The 18,092-nt window shown below is 45.6% G+C and overlaps 1 protein-coding gene across 1 annotated transcript in view; it reads right to left on the bottom strand.

Moving 5' to 3' along the window:
• Positions 1-11,738, bottom strand: part of LPCAT3 (lysophosphatidylcholine acyltransferase 3) — a 29,882-nt gene extending 18,144 nt beyond the window's left edge. The window contains exon 1 of the mRNA XM_033867082.2: positions 11,489-11,738. Within this exon, the coding sequence (XP_033722973.1) occupies positions 11,489-11,639 (151 nt within the window). The 5' untranslated portion in view covers positions 11,640-11,738. The remainder of the gene's footprint in view (positions 1-11,488) is intronic.
• Between the last annotated feature and the right edge of the window lie 6,354 nt (positions 11,739-18,092).

Here is an 18,092-nt window from a genome sequence, read left to right as displayed (position 1 = left end):
AAGGACTTCTTAAGCTTAGTGTCAATGACACACATGCCGGCGGGCTGGTGGAACCTGCTGCCAAAGCTGAGAAGTTGTAACACTACAACAGACCAGCCCTGAAGCCGCCAATCCCCTCTGTGTGACCCTATGGGGAGCAGACACTCACAGGCGCTCACTGGCTTCTGAGCCCAGGAAAAGTCAGTCACCTGGCAGTGGCCAGCCCTCAGGGGTATCTCAAGCCTGATCAGATGGCAAAAGGGATGCTCGGAACACCGTCCTCATCTGTGAACATCTGGATTACAGTCTTTTCTGTACTACTACAGATTGTTCAAACGGTCACGTAGTTATTTTGTTATGACAAAAATTTATAGACCGAAAAGAATGCTAAGGCTGTTGACTAGCAGTTCTTCCCTTTAGTGGAACGGGGACAACGGATGTTGACTGACTTTGACGCACTTTAAGACACCGAAATGCCTTTTCTAGCAAAGATAAAGGGCACTCCTGTTGCTTATATTCAGTGCATTTTATCACATTTTAATTCTTTGCAAGTTAGCGAACCACATGGTGGCAACTTCTAGCCAGATTATCTGATTCTAGCTAGAATATCCCCGGACTCAGGAATCAGAGTAAACTGGTTTAGAAATTCAGCTCTGCCACTTGGGCGAATCACTTAGATTCTTTGTACCTTAATTGCTTCATCTCTGAAATAGGGATGTAAAGAAAAGAATGTTGCCCCCCCATTCCAGTTCTACAGGGACCAAGCCATCAGGCACTGCAGTCACCCACCGACAATGCACCCAGAGGGGAATTCAGGATGGAGAAAAACTGGAAGGATTCTGGGCTTCGGATACGGGCCCTGGATAGTTAAGATGTATATCTAAAGAATAGTTTCAATCAGCCCAGATTCTTGCATCTTCCCATACAGAGAAAAGCACTAAAATCATTAATTTGAGATGTCTGCTCTTTGTGATTAGCAGTAATCTTTTGATGCTCAACTACATGTTTTTTCCCAGCAAAAAATTCCTATATATCCTGGCTCCTCCCTTGCCTCTTCGGGGCAGTTCCTCAGAGCTATCTGAGAGGCTGTTTCCAGGACTATAGTCCTCAGTAAGGTCCCCGAATGAAACTTAACTTGCAACTTTTAGGTTGTGCGTTTTTCTTTCAGCTGACAGGGAAAATATTAGCCATCTTGCAGGCTGGTGTGTAGATTAAAAGAGAAAATATCTGTAAAAGCATTATACATGTACTTCCTTGAGGCCACTTAAAAGATATTTACGGGGCTTCCCTGGTGGCGCAGTGGTTGAGAGTCCACCTGCCGATGCAGGGGACACAGGTTCGTGCCCCGGTCCGGGAAGATCCCACATGCCGCGGAGCGGCTGGGCCCGTGAGCCGTGGCCGCTGAGCCTGCGCGTCCGGAGCCTGTGCTCCGCAAAGGGAGAGGCCACAACAGTGAGAGGCCCCTGTACCGCAAAAAAAAAAAAAAAAAAAAAAGAGGATTTCTAGTAGCTCTTATGGGTCAATATTTTTAACCAGGGCCCTGTATGCTGTCCTCCAACTGTAATCAGTCTGTTCTACTTTTGTCTGAGGTATAAGCCATAGGAGCCTTAAAGGGTACCGTTCCAGTTGGCCTCTGCTTGCTGGCTTGCAAACAGAGGTTTTATATTTATGGACAGTAATCCAGAGTGGTGTCCATCTGAGTTTAGAATTGCTATCACAGCAGAAACTGGAAACCTCAAGAGCTATAAGCCATTCAGCACGTCTACATGGAAGCCACTTCTCATCAGAGCACATACAAATATACAGTGACCAGAACTTAGCCTCCTGGGCTCTCATATCCTCCTCAGATGTGCATACAACATATGCACACGAGTCCTCTATTTTTTGTTTATAGTGAATTCTTAATTGCCTGCAAAATTACTATCTCACCACTTATAATTTCATGTAGCAGGTATGACTATGTATACTTTTTTTTTTAACATCTTTATTGGAGTATAATTGCTTTACAATGTTGTGTTAGTTTCTGCTGTATAACAAGGTGAATCAGCTATACGTATACATATATCCCCATATCCCCTCCCTCTTGCGTCTCCCTCCCACCCTCCCTATCCCACCCCTCTAGGTGGTCACAAAGCACCGAGCTGATCTCCCTGTGCTATGCGGCTGCTTCCCACTAGCTATCTATTTTATATTTGGTAGTGTATATATGTCAGTGTTACTCTCTCACTTCGTCCCAGCTTACCCTTCCCTCTCCCCGTGTCCTCAAGTCCATTCTCTACATCTGTGTCTTTATTCATGTCTGACTATGTATACTTTTCTTATCAAAATGCCGTAGCAACATGATAGCTACTTGATACTGAAAAGTATCTTTAATTGACAAAGCTTTTTAATTTAAACTTAGCCTATGGTTAGCGTGAGGCATTTAAACCATCTACTTGACTTCACGTGAATCAAGAACAAAACCTGAATCTGATCATTTCTGGCCTGACCTTCTATCCGTTTTCTGGCCAACTGTCTCTATAATTCGAACGCAATGACACTTCCATCAGATGCCTCTATTACTAACAATTATAGTACACACAGTTTTCAGACAGAATCCTTCATTCAGGGTGTCCAGAGTTTCATGAATCTCACTTATTTTCAAAGCCACTGCTTGAATAGGGAGGAACTTAGATTTCAAAAGCAGTCCATTTTAAACCAAAAGGAAATTCGTATCCAGAAATTACTTATCCTTATTTTTAGTGTCTTACTCGCCCCCCGCTTCCCCTTCTTGTCTTGAAAATAGAGGTAAATAAAGATGCATGCAACATCTCTTGGGCTACACAAATCTTAGGCTTTAAGGTCTCTAGGAAGCTATTATTGCTTCATCAAGAGAACTCCAAGTGGGCCCTAAATCTCCTTACCCTTGACTTCAGCAACTGCTGGGAAAATGTCAACACACACACCCCTACCTTAAAAACTCTCTGCTTGGGCTTCCCTGGCGGCGCAGTGGTTGAGAGTCTGCCTGCCAATGCAGGGGACACGGGTTTGTGCCCCGGTCCGGGAGGATCCCACATGCTGCAGAGCGGCTGGGCCCGTGAGCCATGGCCGCTGAGCCTGCGCGTCCGGAGCCTGTGCTCCGCAACGGGAGAGGCCACAACAGTGAGAGGCCCGCGTACCGCAAAAAAAAAAAAAACAAAAAAAACCCCAACTCTCTGCTTGAGAAGGACAGTTCACTTAGAACATCTTTCCCCGGCAGCTGCAATGAGGGCACCTAATTTTTCTTAAAGCTCCAAGTCACAACAGACCGTGTGGGTAATGATGATAGTTCTGATAATAAAGATGATAATGATATAATAACGTCATTGTTATAATGACATTAATCATATGATTCAAGAATGATCATAAGATTTGGAGAATAACAGAGATGTTAGCAAACGGGGAAAACTAAGCCATAAAGAACCTGAGAGCATTTTGTTTATTTCAAAGATCATAGGATACAATGACATTTCCAAAAGTTTAAGGTACTATCAGGACATCAAGTATTACAAAACAGATACTTGAAGCCACACGCTAAACCCTTGATCCTCCAACGTCAGGGGAACCGGTAAAACCTGGAGGGCTTGTTAAACCACAGACCACTGGGCCCCGTCCTCAGTTCCTCATTCAGTCGGTTGGGGGTGGACCTGAGAATCTGCGTGTCTAACGAGTTCCTAGGAGAGCTGATGCTGCTGGCCCCAAGACCACACTTGGAGTCTCCTGGGAAAGGAAGGAGATGAAGATCTATTGAGGGAAGGGAGAGAACGGTTACTTAGAACTACCCTGGGTCAGGCTTGCTCAGGTGTTTATACAGTTCAGCTCGTTTAGTCCTCAGAGCTTCCCAAGGAGCAATGCTTCTCACGCTTTGCAGAGCAGAACGAGAGTGAACGCACACATGCGAAGGATCCGCTTAGGCAGTTCTCCAGAAATAAAACAGCTCTTTGATGACTATATTATCTTTTAAAGTGCAGGTACATTTTGTATTCTGTTTCAAAATATTGCTGCTTGTTATGAATTAAACATAATTAAAGAATTATTTATCAGATACACTGCTTAACCTCAATTTCTTTAGTAAAGTTGGCCTTTGGGAACATGAGGAAGAGGATGGCTGAAGTTTAGTAATTGGTCGATGGTGAAACAGCTAGTAGTACATGTTTAATCTTTTTTTTTTTTTTTTTTGGCTGTGCCGCGCAGCATGCGGGATCCTAGCTCCCTGACCAGGAATCAAACCCGTGCCCCCTGCAGGGCAGGCACGGAGTCTTAAGCACTGGACTGCCAGGGAAGTCCCAGTACATATTTAATCTTAATTAGTTTTAGAGACGCGCATGTAGGCCCGCAGGTCTCTGAAGATGATGCGCGTCCTGCCAGCTTACTCAACCTACTCGGCCACCTGCACCTCCCACACACCTGAACACTCCACCAGGCTCTTCTCTGCTCCTCCTTTATGGAGCCTCTGTTGTTCTGGCCAAACTGGATTACTTGCTGTTCCTCAGAATTTTCTCACTTTTCCTGCTCTCCACATACATGCTCATTATTCTTTGCTGCTGGAAAGCTCCCTTTTTATTTCCACCTGACTAGAATCTTCCACACCTTTTAAGATCCAGCTGAAATGCCATTTCCTTTTTGAAGACCAAACCCCATTTTTAAAAGGCTGCTGGACGGAACTCCTTCAGTGAGTTCCCATGGCTGCCTGGACAGATTTAATGTCAGTGGGCATGTAATTGCTTTTGTTAAATTCCTCTGTGTGTATAATCTCATGGGCCCTGATTTACACACGCCTCTGCAAAGAAATGGTTCTGTTTGACATTAAAGTTATACTGGCATTCAAACATGAAGTTTCGTTCAATGTAAGATATTGGAGTGTAGATAAAAAGTAGTTGGAAAGAGGGAAGGGCTATGGGGACATATGTATATGTATAACTGATTCACTTTGTTATAAAGCAGAAACTAACACACCGTTGTAAAGCAATTATACTCCAATAAAGATGTTAAAAAAAAAAGAAAATGAGTAAAATTCTAATTAATTGCTTTAAAGTCATGAATGTGTCAAACTGGTTTGTTGGAGCATTTATTTTCAAAAAAAAAAAAAAAAAGTAGTTGGAAAAATATATTTAAAAGAAATCTCCAACAGGAAGCTTTAGGTTATGATGAAATTTGTGGCTATGAATTAGAATAAAGTCTAAAATGTAGAACGTACCTAGCCTTTTAGGATATCAGAAGAGGCTTTGAAAGTCATTTAGGACAACTCCCTTATTTCACAATCATAGAATTTTTGGAAACTGCTTTGTACTATGGTCTGAAGTCCCATTTGTTTAGTTAATGCAGTGCAATTTTCATCTTGCTTACCTTTGGTTTTCTTCATATTGCTACCCGAAGAAAGCTTTTTGCCCTGAATGATGATTTAGTTCTGAAGGGCCAGACCTGACTTTGGTCCAAAGGGAGCTTAACTGCGGGACCTCCTTTGATTTTAAAGGTTGCTAACCGTAGTGGTGCTAATTTGGAACCTCCGAGGAATGAGCCCTTACCCCCAAGTGCCATTGGTGAGTCCACCAGCCAAGCCACAGCTGCGGCCAAGCTTGGGGAGGAAGCTTGCGCTGGGCGGGGTGGCCATCCGCTTCATTTGGCCGGCGCCAGCTTTGGCCTCAGAGAGGTATCTCACATGCTGCTGACATCTTGGCTCAATCGTGTAGAATGAAAACAGTGAAGGACGCCAAGGGCCTTTGCCTTTCCCACCTCTGCATGCTCCCCCCAATCCCGAGGTGGTGGAGCAGGGATTTTAGAGGTGGGCAGAAACAGGTGTGACCTTAGGAAAGCTATTCAACCTTTGGAGGTCCCAGTTCCCTATCTACACAAAGGAGATGATAAGAGTACTGTAAATATCTTAGGGGTAATTGGCAAGCTTAGGTGGGGTATTGTTGAGCACTTTATAAATGTCAGCCACTGTCATTATCAGCAAAGGGCAGCAACATCAACACACTCTAGATTCTCTTCTGTGTAAGCTTCAGTCCCTCCCTGACTCAATTATGATATCACTATTGACTCCTAAAACTATATCTTTATTTATTTATTTATTTTTGGCTGTATTGGGTCTTTGTTGCTGCATGCAGGCTTTCTCTAGTTGCGGCGAGAAGGGGGCTACTCTTCGTTGCTTCTCATTGCGGTGGCTTCTCTTGTTGCGGAGCACGAGCTCCAGGCGTGTGGGCTTCAGTAGTTGTGGCACGTGGGCTTCAGTAGTTGTGGCACGTGGGCTTCAGTAGTTGTGGCTTGAGGGCTCTAGAGCACAGACTCAGTAGTTGTGGCACACAGGCTTAGCTGCTCCACGGCATGTGGGATCTTCCCGGACCAGGGCTCGAACCCGTGTCCCCTGCACTGGCAGGCGGATTCTTAACCACTGCGCCACAGGGAAGTCCCTAAAACTACAACTTTAGTCCAACTTTCTTCCTGAACTGAACACTAGGCTTCACAATACAACCTGGAGGTGCCCTTGGAAGCTAAAGCAAGTCCAAAACTAGATCATTCCCTGGCACTGAGCACCATCTCCTCTTGACCTCTCATTTGTGAAAGACACTGTCACCTTTCTAGCTACGCTGGCAGAAAGACTCAGTTCGTTTTTTTTTTCAACTACTTCTTTATCCTCCATGGAATCAGTTGCCCAGTCATTCATTCACACGTTCACTTATTCAACAATTATTTATTGGGCCTTTTCCATAAGCTAGGTACTGTATTAAACTCTGGGTACACAGTGACGAACACAACTTACATGATTTCTGCCCTCATCTGCAAATATATAATTACACATTGGCATATATACTTAGAGATTTTAGTCAGTAGGAGAAAGTACAGCAGGGGACTTAATTTAAAATGAGAGGCAGGAAAGAACTCTTGGAGGAAGTGAACATTTGAACTGAGGCCTGAAAGACGGAAAGGCTCTGTCAGGTAGGTAATGAGTGCAGCGCGTTGCTGGCAATGGGATCAGCAGGTACAAAGGCTCGAGGTTGGAAAGGACCTGATGCATTTTCTGAGGAACTGGGGGAAGGCCACGTGGCTACAAGGCTGTGAACCTGCTTGAGTCAAGGCGGGAGCAGGAGATTCCCAGGGGTGTATGGGAGCCCCTGAAGGGGTCTGAGTAGGAGAGGCGCAGGGTCGGACCACCCTGGCTGCTCTCAGAGAACGGACTGGGTGGGCAGGAAGAAATCAGAGACCCATCTGGGGGCTGCTCAGGTGGTTCTGGTGACAGATGGTCAGTGGCCGTGGTGATGGAGGAAAGTGGTGTATCTGGCACACAATTTGGAGGTGGTGTTGATAGGACTTGGTGATGGGGGTGAGGGGAGAGGGAGAAAGGGAGGTGGCAAGGCCCCTTCTTAGGCTTCTGGCTCGAGCAGCTGTGTAGATGAAAGTGGCCACGGAACCTACCTTCCAAAAGAGCCTCTACCGCTGTATCAGCTCCCAGTACAGTGCCAGCCACATCGCTCCCCTTTCAGGTATCTGGGAAGGCTCCCTATCACCTGCTTAAGCACACACTCCTTGCCTTGGCTTTCAAGGCTCCACGACCCACGTTTCCAGTCTTATTTCCCACCACTTCTCTCCTTAGGTTCTGCTTCGGTCCAGCTGGACCACTTCCTGTTCCCTGAATGTGTAACCACACATCCCTGCCTCGGTGCCCCCGGCTCACCCTATTCCTCCGTCTCACCATCTCTGTCTGCTGAAACCTTATTCAACGACTTTCAAGGTTCATTAAAGGGCCAGTGTTTAAATCTCACAAAGCTCTGTAACTCTCTGATGGCACTTAGACTCCTGCCTGTTACTGTGGTTATGACAGTACTTATCTTGTGCCCATTCCCTGCCCCCAACAGACCGTATGTCATACCTTCGGGTGCCCGGCCCTATTACTCATTCTGCACCACCGCCCTTGCCCTCACCAGGGTCAAGTACAGGGCTTCACCCACAGTAGGTACATTTTACTGAATTCGTTTGGGACAATTCATGTTATTAATTATGCTAAGGGACGCTGAGACCCAAGTTTTTGAGGCCGAGATGTTTTCCAGTAGCATCTGGCAGCACCAGAGCTCACAGCAGAATTTATCTTCCACCAAAACTCCTGGCAAATCATATGCAACACAAACCATGCCTCCCACAACAGTCCTCTGCCTGCTCAAAATACTCCAGTGCAGCAGTGCTCGTAAGCTTACCCTTTCCGCGAAGTACGGAATATTAAAAATCACAGCCTCTAACTCAGGATATTTCAAACTGCTTGTTGTAACCCATTAATGGGTCATGAAATCAATTTAGCAGGTCATCAACAATACTAAAAAATAAAATAGAAAATAGCCAAACACACTGCCTATACACAGGATGAGTAATGTTTCCTGAAACTTTTGCTTCCAATGCAAGCATTCACCTATGTGTATAATGGGTCATGACGTAAGACATATTTCTTATCATGGGTCTCAGTTAAAAAGGTTTAAAGGCTGGGTGGCCCACCTCAAGATTGGCACACAGAACTCAAGTAGGGAGAGTAAGATGTTAAGGAAAAAGTAATGAGACTATCTAATTAAAATAGTAATGAGGGGGTAATCATATGATTCAGTAACGATAATAATATTTGGAGAATAACAAGAGATGTTAGCAAATGGGGAAAACTAAGCCATAAAGAAACTGAGAGCATTTTGTTTATTCCAAAGATCATAGGATACAATGATGTTTCAAAAAGTTTAGGTATTGGGACTTCCCTGGTGGCGCAGTGGTTAAGGATCCGCCTGCCAACGCAGGGGACATGGGTTCGAGCCCTGGTCCGGGAAGATCCCACATGCCGCGGAGCAACTAAGCCTGTGCACCACAACTACTCAGCCTGCGCTCCAGAGCCCGCAAGCCACAACGACTGGGCCCGTGTGCTGCAACTACTGAAGCCTGAGCGCCTAGAGCCCGTGCTCCGCATCAAGAGAAGCCACCGCAAGAAGCCTGAATACTGCAACAAAGAGTAGCTCGCCGCAACTAGAGAAAGACTGGGCGCAGCAATGAAGACTCAACACAGCCAAAAATAAATAAAAATTAAAAAAATAAAGCTCCCTTAAAAAATGTCGAGTACAATTTAAAAAAAAGTAATGAGACTATCCCTTTAAAATGTAAATGTCTGATATCAATATATAATACCTAACCCTTCCCTCTGGGTACCTGCATTTAGGTGCTTTTAACCCACATTAATCTCATTAGTAGAAAGTGAAGAAAGTGAGTCAGAAATCATTTCGGACTACAGGCCTTCTTGGTACCTCAAGCAAGGATTTCCTCCAGTATCCCAGCTCCCCAAGAGAGCTGGTTCAGGAACTCCATTGCTGAAAAGCTACTGGTTTCTAGGTTACAATACACAGAAGTGATAATACCTTTGTAAGAGAAACATATTTACAACCAGAATGCACCCTTTCTTCCACACACTTGTCAAAAAGCTTATCAATTTATGTTTCTATGTATTTATTTAACATAAACCTAGAAAATACAGTCCTATACATCCACGTGCAAGACCTATGCCTGATCTGAGGTAACGTGAACCCCAAGTTGATCTAAATGTGAGATATACTGTGAGGTACTGAAGGCAATAGCGCATGTGGGATAGGAAGGGGGGATGTGGGAAATGGTACAATGGACAAGGGGGCTCAGGAGTGTGGTAGATGTATTATGCCAAGTGTTTATTACTTTGATGCTTGGTGGTAATGAGAGGATGAGGTTAGAGGGGTGGGATACGGAGAAAACAATTTTCTAGACAGCTGTATGCACCATGATAGTATATAGTAGTCCACCAGGAGTGTACGGGCTGTATTTGATTATGTCAGCACTAAAAGGACAGATTCCAAGTCCTAATTCCAGCCCCAGCTCCATTTAACAGGTTGCCCCTTATAATTTGTTGCTTCTTGTGTTACATTCTCAATTTATAGTTGAGACATCAACAGTGAGCTTCCTAAGGAATGAAATGTAAACACTCTTAATTGCCAATTAGAATACCAACAAATAACTGGGCCAGAGACAAGGATGAAGAAGTAGGAAGTTCAAAGTTGGTATGGTGCAGAGAAACTTAGATTGAGGTACTGATAAATTTGGGTTAGATCTGGGTGACGTGACATGAAGCAAGTCACACAACCAAACGTTCTGTCCGCCTCTAAAATTTTACAGTTCTACAAGGGAGGAAAAGGTGACCTTCATCTGGAAGAAAGGAAGATTATATTGGTTTGGTGTGTAATAGGCAAGTGACAATGACATTACCCAAGGTTGTTTAAATATGAATTAATGCCTCTCCCATTATCTAGATCGGGTTAGGTGATGTATGTGAGTGTCTCTACTGACTACTGGATAACTTCCAAATTTCTTTCCCGGCATTTAAGGCTTTCCACATCTGCCCAAGTTATCTCAAATTTCTTGTGGTTCAGACCCACTCTTGCCCCCAGTCTTGTGTGCTTAGTTCTTCCCCACCCCTACTCTCCTAGCTAATGTCCCATAACCTTCCTAAAACCTTCCAGCTACTCAAATATTTATGTATCAGCTCTTCACCTTTGAATTCCTACAAGACTTTACAGCAGTCCTATCAGATAGGCATTATCGTCCTCATTTCATAAATAAGAAAACTGAGGCTCAGAGAGGTTAAGTGGTTTGCCCAGGGTCCCACAGTTTGTAAGCAGCAGCAGGGCTGGGTCTGATTTGTTTTCCAAGTCCACACACTTTTTTTTTTCTCTCATTGTGCCATGCTGCTTCCGTGTATTAAAAAACCACGGAGAAAGGATGCAGTAAAAAAGCCTATAAACCAGTTATAATACAGTCTGTTGTGACAAAAATGCAGATACAAAACATCCTTTGAACCACGTGTGCAATAAACGCTTGGGGTAGCATGGGTAGTTTTTAAGAAGTTGCCACTCTTGTTTCCCAAGCCCAGTATTAAAGCGATATTCCAGGGTAAATGACAGGTGTATGGCTGAGGAAAAGAAAAAGCAATATGGTATAAGAGGAAAATATTAGAAGCGGGACAAAAAGATGAAGGTGTAATACAAGCTGGAAATGCACAAGAGACACTCAGAATATGCAAGTATGGAGTATGGGGCTGAGGGGGCCCATGGGACTAAAATATCTAAGTTAGGGGGCCTATAACTGCCAATAAGAAGCGCACGTGTGTGACGGTTGATATTAATAACAGCAGTACACATGGACAGAGAGAACTCCAGAGAGAGACAAATAAGGACGGGTCGCCGGGACACAGGGTAGAGCATGGCAGGATGAGAGGGTGGTGGCGCCTAATGAGGGGCCAGAAGGGTACAGCAGGGGTCGAAGGGAAAGGTGAAGAGGTTCAGAGGGCACGGCGCCCCCAGACTCGGGACTAGACTCGTCTTCCTCTCCACAGTTGGTTGGTGTGTTCTAGAATTCACATCTGCACCCCACAAGGCCCTCCAGGTGGCTCCGGGAAGAGGGGGCGGTCACTTCCCCGTTCCTTGGGGACTCCGCGAGGGGTCCTTACCTAGGAAGATGGAGATGATGAGCCGCAGCGCCTGTTCTGACGCGCCCAGGGACGTCGCCAACTTGTTAAGGCTCAGGTTCTGGAAACCGCCCCGCAGCACCGTCGCCAGCTCCGCCGCCGCTCCCACGTCCCCCTCGGCTGCGGACGCCATCTTAGCTCCGGGCGCCCCCCGGGGACCCCTCAGCTCCGCGCGCCCCAAATGTGGGCACAACGCTGGAGCTTCACCCCCAATTCCGGCCCGGAGCCCGCCCACGGCGTGCGCATTGGCTGCAGGACCGCCCAGCGGCTCCGGGATCAGCCGATCATTGGTCGGCCCGGGCAGGGGGCGGGGCCTCACGCCGCAAGGTAGGCAGGGGGCGGGGACGAACGTTTGTAAGGCAAAGGTGACTCGGGCCGAGAATGAACGCGGGGCCGGCAGGGGGCGGGGCTCGGAATCGGGAACTAGACCCTTGATTGGAAAAGTCAGAAGCCGACGGCGCGGCGACTGTACAACTCAGTTCTAACAGCTCGGGGGAGGAGTCGGGGCGGGCGAGAGTCCGGCCGGCTCGAGCGCTGCCTCCCCATTGGCTGAGACGGAGCAGGCGAGAGTCAGGGCGGGGGGGCCGTCACCCGATCGCGAGGTTACTCTCGGTCGCCGGCGCGCCGGGGTTACTGGGGCATGTAACGGGAGGGCGGGAATTCCTGCCGCGGGCTCGCGAGCGCCCTCTAACGGCGCCTCGGCCGTTTTTGAACGGTTAGGCACGCCGCCTTCCCTCCCCGAGGGTGGGGAGAGCCCGGCGCCCCCAGCACTCTTTGCCTGCTCCTTTGATTTCATGTAACTTCCTGTATTAAAACTACCTACCCCCGAGAGGCGATGCAGTTAAGATATGCTGATTTAGTCCTAATGATTTTAATTAAAAATTAAACTAGTTTGTCACTATTCAGGTAATACAGGTTCAAGATCAAAGTGCAAAGAAGATAGAGACTGAAGACAAAATAAAAGTCCTTTCTTCCCACCTTGCTTCCCATTCTTACTTCCACTGTTCAGATTAGGCTAACGAAAATGTACCAGGGCCTGTGCTGGGCTCTGAGCCCAGAGCTGTGGAGTGGGGATGGCGCACGGTCATATAAAGTGTGTAATTGCAAGAGAAAGGAACAAGGTTCCGTGAGAATACTTAACAAAGGAACACTAAGAGTTTCCAGTAACCACTGGAATTCGTGGAGCATTCTTGTACAATTACAGCTAATACTTCTATAGCACTTCGCGCTTTATGCAGCTCTGATACCCATATTATTTCGCTTAATTGATTATGAAACAGGATATTTATTATTACGATGTCCTCTTACAGACACAGAGGCTTGGAGAAATTAAGGAACTCGCTAAGTTCCTTCCCTAGTAAGGGGCAGCGACAGAATTGAAACCTTAAATTTCACCTCCCTCCTCTTTTTTGGGGGACAAAATTTTAAAAAAAATCAGAGAAGTCAAGAATAATATAACATCCCCCAGATTAAGAAACAAACATCACATGTACAGCTGAAGAGCCTGGTGTATCCCTTCCACAGGGCATTTCCCTCCTTTCCTTCTCAGAGGTCACCTCCTTTCTGACTTTGGTACTTATCAACCCCATGCCTATTTTTATACTTTACACTCTGTATATATCCAGAAACAATTATAATATAGTTTTGCATGCTTTTAAAGTTTATATTTATGGTTACAGTGAATGTATCATTTTGCAACTTGTTTTTATGCTTAACATCTTTATTGAGACATTCATGTTTCTACATGTAGCTGTAATACAGTCGTTTTAACTGTGAAGTAACATTGCACTGTTTGATTATACCACAATTATTTTTCATGATTATGTTGAGGAATACTTGGATCACTTACTATTCATGTATTTCTTTTATTACAAACATGGCTGCTGTGGACATTCTCCTTTAAGCAACGGTGAAAGTTTCTCTAGGGCTGTAACTCCAAACGGATTTTTTGTTTGTTTGTTTGTTTTAATTAACTGGGGTCTATTGTAGGAAACACATTGCTATCCAGTATACACACATGCTCATACACTACGCAACTAATATGTACACGCATGTGTGCAGCGTGTGTATGTGATGTGTTCTCTTATATTTTCTATTTTAATTCATTAAAAAAATTGCTCATCAGGATCCACTAACTTGATATCACTACTTGCTCAGTGTAGAAAACACCCCTCTAGGGTTTATAACCAGGAGGGGAATCATGAGTTGTAAGGTTTGCACACCTTCAATTTTACTAGATTTTGCCTAATTGAAGTGTTTGGCTAAATGTTCCTTAGGACCCTTAAAATCTTTGATTTGCTGAATAAGTAAGATATATTTATTAAAGCATCTAGTTAGTTAGACCCTATTTAAAAATAGACGAAGTCGGTTTCTTTTCGTTTTGTGCAATTAGGTAATATGTCTGCCCCTTCTTACACCTCTGGTTTTCCAAGACAAGAGTCTGTGTGGCAAGAGGCTGTGTCTCCGTTGACACAACAGATTCCTGTTTGCCTTTCCCCTCAGGTGTTTGATCGGCTACATTCCCTTCATTCTTCCTACTGTTCCAACGCAGCACCTGTTTCTCCAGTTATACTAGCTGCTGAGCTGGTGAGTGGGAGAAGATTAAGATTATATGGCCTCTTACTTTATAATGCAGCACATTCATGGAGGGCTTAGTAAGTCAGGTTCTGTGCTGGTCCCTCGATGCAAAGATCCATAAGAGACAGTCCCTGCCCACAGGAAGCTCTGTGTATGGGGGAAGAGAGACATGAAAAGATAATTATAAACCAAAGTGGTTGTGTCTGTATAGAAATAAGCATCAGGTATTAGTGAAATCCCTCCTCTCTCATTACTGCTTTTCCCCGCCCTGTCCTTCCTTCTTTAGCAAGTTCAGTATTTCCTTCTACTCCCTTTCCTCTGGCTCATTGACCTCTACTATCTATTACTATTTGCAGGGCTTCCCACCTTAAAACACCTTCCCTTTCTCTGAGGTTACTGGCCTCTTTTCCCTCCTGACCGTACTTGTGGAGAAACAGTCTGGTCGGAGTTCACTCAATATCCAGGTATGGGTTTACAACTTCTCAACCCCCTTGCAGTAAGCTTGAGACCACATGATTAGTTATGGCCCATGGACTGTAAGCAGAAACGAAGCGTCATTTCCTGGCCCAGGAGGTGCACAGCTAGTGTGACTCCCAAATCTCTCTCTTCCCTAGATAGTAGCACATACAGAGGCCATGCGTCCTGTCTGGTATAGTATGAGATGGAGGAAGCCGCCCAACTGGCATCTTGCTCAACACTTAGCTTAAGCGCAAAGTAAACATTTGTGGTATTAAACCCCAAGATTTAAGGTTACTGCTTTAACTTACCCTGACTAAGACACTTACCCACCAGTCTTTATACCCATTAGAACTTGGTACTCATTTTCACCACTTATGAAACTATTCACACAAAGGCGACCAACTATTCCTTAATAGTTACATGTACTCTCCCTTCTCCATCTCATTTTTTTTTTTTTTTTTTTTTTGCGGTACGCGGGCCTCTCACTGCTGTGGCCTCTCCCGCTGCGGAGCACAGGCTCCGGACGCGCAGGCTCAGCGGCCATGACTCACGGGCCCAGCCGCTCCGTGGCATGTGGGATCTTCCCGGACCGGGGCACGAACCCGTGTCCCCTGCATCGGCAGGCGAACTCTCAACCACTGCACCACCAGGGAAGTCCTCCATCTCATTTTTAATAACCTTGTTTTTTTTTTTTGCCTGCGCTGCCCAGCTTGCAGAATCTTAGTTCCCCCACTAGGGATCGAATCCGCACCCCTGCAGTGGAAGTGCAGAGTCCTAACCACGGACCTCCAGGGAATTAAATCCCTCCATCTCATATTCTTAATTTTCAAGAACTCTTTATGCTGAGATAGCATCTTTTTTCCCCTCACAGCATTCTTGTTTTATGGATGAACTTTGCTATACTAGCCTTCTGAGAAGATTAATTAGGGATTTGGGGGGATTTTTTATTTGTTTACTTATATTTCTTCTTTTATTCCCTGCGTTTTTCCTTTTCCCTCAGGATTTCTGCTTTCCTTTTGTTTCTTTTATCTCTTTTAAGATGCCGACATTACAAAGTTGATTGGATATATGGACCCTGAGTAGGGATTGTTGACTGGTGAATTTCCCTGAAGGGGATTGGGCTGGGAGCTCCCCTTTTGACCTAGAAACTTCCAAATGTCTGTATGTGGAGGGTTTATTTATTTTTTATTTATTAAAAATTTTTAAATTCTATTTTAGGGCTGCATCGGGTCTTCGTTGCTGCACTCTTCGTTGCAGTGGGCAGGCTCAGTAGTTGCGGCACCCAGGCCCTGGAGTGCACGGGCTTCAGCAGTTGTGGCTCGCGGGCTCTAGAGCGCAGGCTCGGTAGTTGTGGCGCACGGGCTTAGTTGCTCCGCGACATGTGGGATCTTCCTGGACCAGGGATCGAATCTGTGTCCCCTGCCTTGGCAGGCAGATTCTTAACCACTGCACCACCAGGGAAGTTCCTGGAGGCTTTATTCTTTAGGATTATTCAGTCTCTTCAGAGAGTAGTCTCCCAGTCTCCTGCTTGGAAGATGTACGTCTGTTTTATAGGTGCACATCTCTCTCTTGTTCCATGCAATGCTTGATGTCTTTGGGTCCAGAGTCTTTCCTATCCATTTTCGCAGAGAATATAGCATCAATTCTCTGCCTGGTGGTGGTGGGGTTGGGTACTTCCCTGGTTGTGCTAGGTAGGGAGGGGTCTTGAGGGTCCACCTTTCTGGAGTCTAGGCTTTCAGGCCATTCCTCCGGTTTTGACTCCTTATCAGCTACTTCCCCTGGACTGTATCATCACTATACCACACCTTCTTTCCATTTTTCAAAACTGTGTTTAAATGTTTCATCTGCTCTTCTTCCATTCACTTTGTTCCTATAGATTTATACCTTCTCCACCCCACCCTTTACTAGATTTTAGTGGGATTTTAGGCACAAGAGGCAAGTTAATTTGCCATCTTTATGAGAAGTTTTCCTCTTTGTTTTAAAGTATATTTCTTTTCTTTTTAAAATTATTTATTTGTTTATTTATTTATTTTGGCCACACCATGTGGCATGTGGGATCTTTTTTAAAATTTTATTTATTTATTTATTTTTGGCTGTGTTGGGTCTTCGTTGCTACCGGGCTTTCTCTAGTTGCGGCCAGTGGGGGCTACTCTTCATTGCACTGCGCGGACTTCTCATTGCGGTGGCTTCTCTTGTTGGGGGCACGGGCTCTAGGCGCGTGCGTTTCAGTAGTTGTGGCACTCGGGCTCAGTAGTTGTGGCTCGTGGGCTCTAGAGCGCAGGCTCAGTCGTTGTGGCGCACGGGCTTAGTTGCTCCGCGGCATGTGGGATCTTCCCTGACCAGGGATCGAACCCGTGTCCCCTGCATTGGCAGGCAGATTCTCAACCATTGTGCCACCAGGGAAGTCTGGCATGTGGGATCTTAGTTCCCCAATCCTGTGCCCTGTGCAGTGGAAGCGCAAAGTCTTAACCACTGGACCGCCAGGGAAGTCCCTACAAGTATTTTTCTAATAGTCTGCTTAAAAAAGTACTTTTACGGCTTCCCTGGTGGCGCAGTGGTTGAGGGTCCGCCTGCCGACGCAGGGGACACGGGTTCGTGCCCTGGTCCGGGAAGATCCCACATGACGTGGAGCGGCTGCGCCCGTGGGCCATGGCCGCTGAGCCTGCGCGTCTGGACCCTGTGCTCCGCAACGGGAGAGGCCACAGCAGTGAGAGGCCCGCGTACCGCAAAAAAAAAAAAAAAAAAAAGTACTTTTAGGGAATACCCAGGCGGTCCAGTGGTTAGGACTCTGTGCTCTCACTGCCGAGGGCCCGGATTCAGTCCCTGGTTGGGGAACTAAGATCCCACATCTCACAAGCCACGTGACACCGCCAAGAAAAAAAACCCAAAAAACTCTTAGATAATCTGTATTTTGAATAGTTTTATGTCTTTAAAGAACATGCTTAAGCTTCTGTATTAGTCTGGGTTCTGCAGAGAAACAGAGCCAGTAGGATAAATGTATATAGTTGCCCCTTGAACAACAGAGGCTTGAACGGTGTGGGTCCACTTACATGCAGATTTTGTTTTACTATATGCATACAGTAGTGCCACACGATCCACAGTTGGTTGAATCAGCAGATGCAGAATCACTGATACAGAGGGTCGACTGTATAATTATACGCAGATTTTCAACTGCGTAAGGGGTTGGCATCCCTAACCCCCATGTTGTTCAAGGGTCAACTACATATATATAGGTATATATATATATATATAAAATAAGGAATTGGCCCATGTGAATATGGAGGCTGAGAAGTCCCCAGATTCACAGTCAGCAAATTGGAAATGCAGGAGAGACAATGGTCCAGTTCCAGTCCAATTCTGAAGGCCTGACAACCAGGAGAGCCAAAGGTGTTATTTTCAGGCCAAGTCTGTGTCTGAAAGCAGGAGAAATTATTCTATTATATTATCCAATATTCTAGCTCAAAGGCAGGCAGAGAGAGCCAATTCTCCTTTACTCAGCCTTTTATTCTATCAGACCTTCAAAGAACTGGATTAGGCCCACTCAGTAAAG

This window comes from Tursiops truncatus, chromosome 11, assembly GCF_011762595.2.
Source record: "Tursiops truncatus isolate mTurTru1 chromosome 11, mTurTru1.mat.Y, whole genome shotgun sequence".
In the NCBI taxonomy this organism is placed as follows: domain Eukaryota; kingdom Metazoa; phylum Chordata; class Mammalia; order Artiodactyla; family Delphinidae; genus Tursiops; species Tursiops truncatus.
The sequence above is the reverse complement of the archived record's forward strand: the minus strand, read 5'-3'. Positions and strand labels throughout refer to the sequence as shown.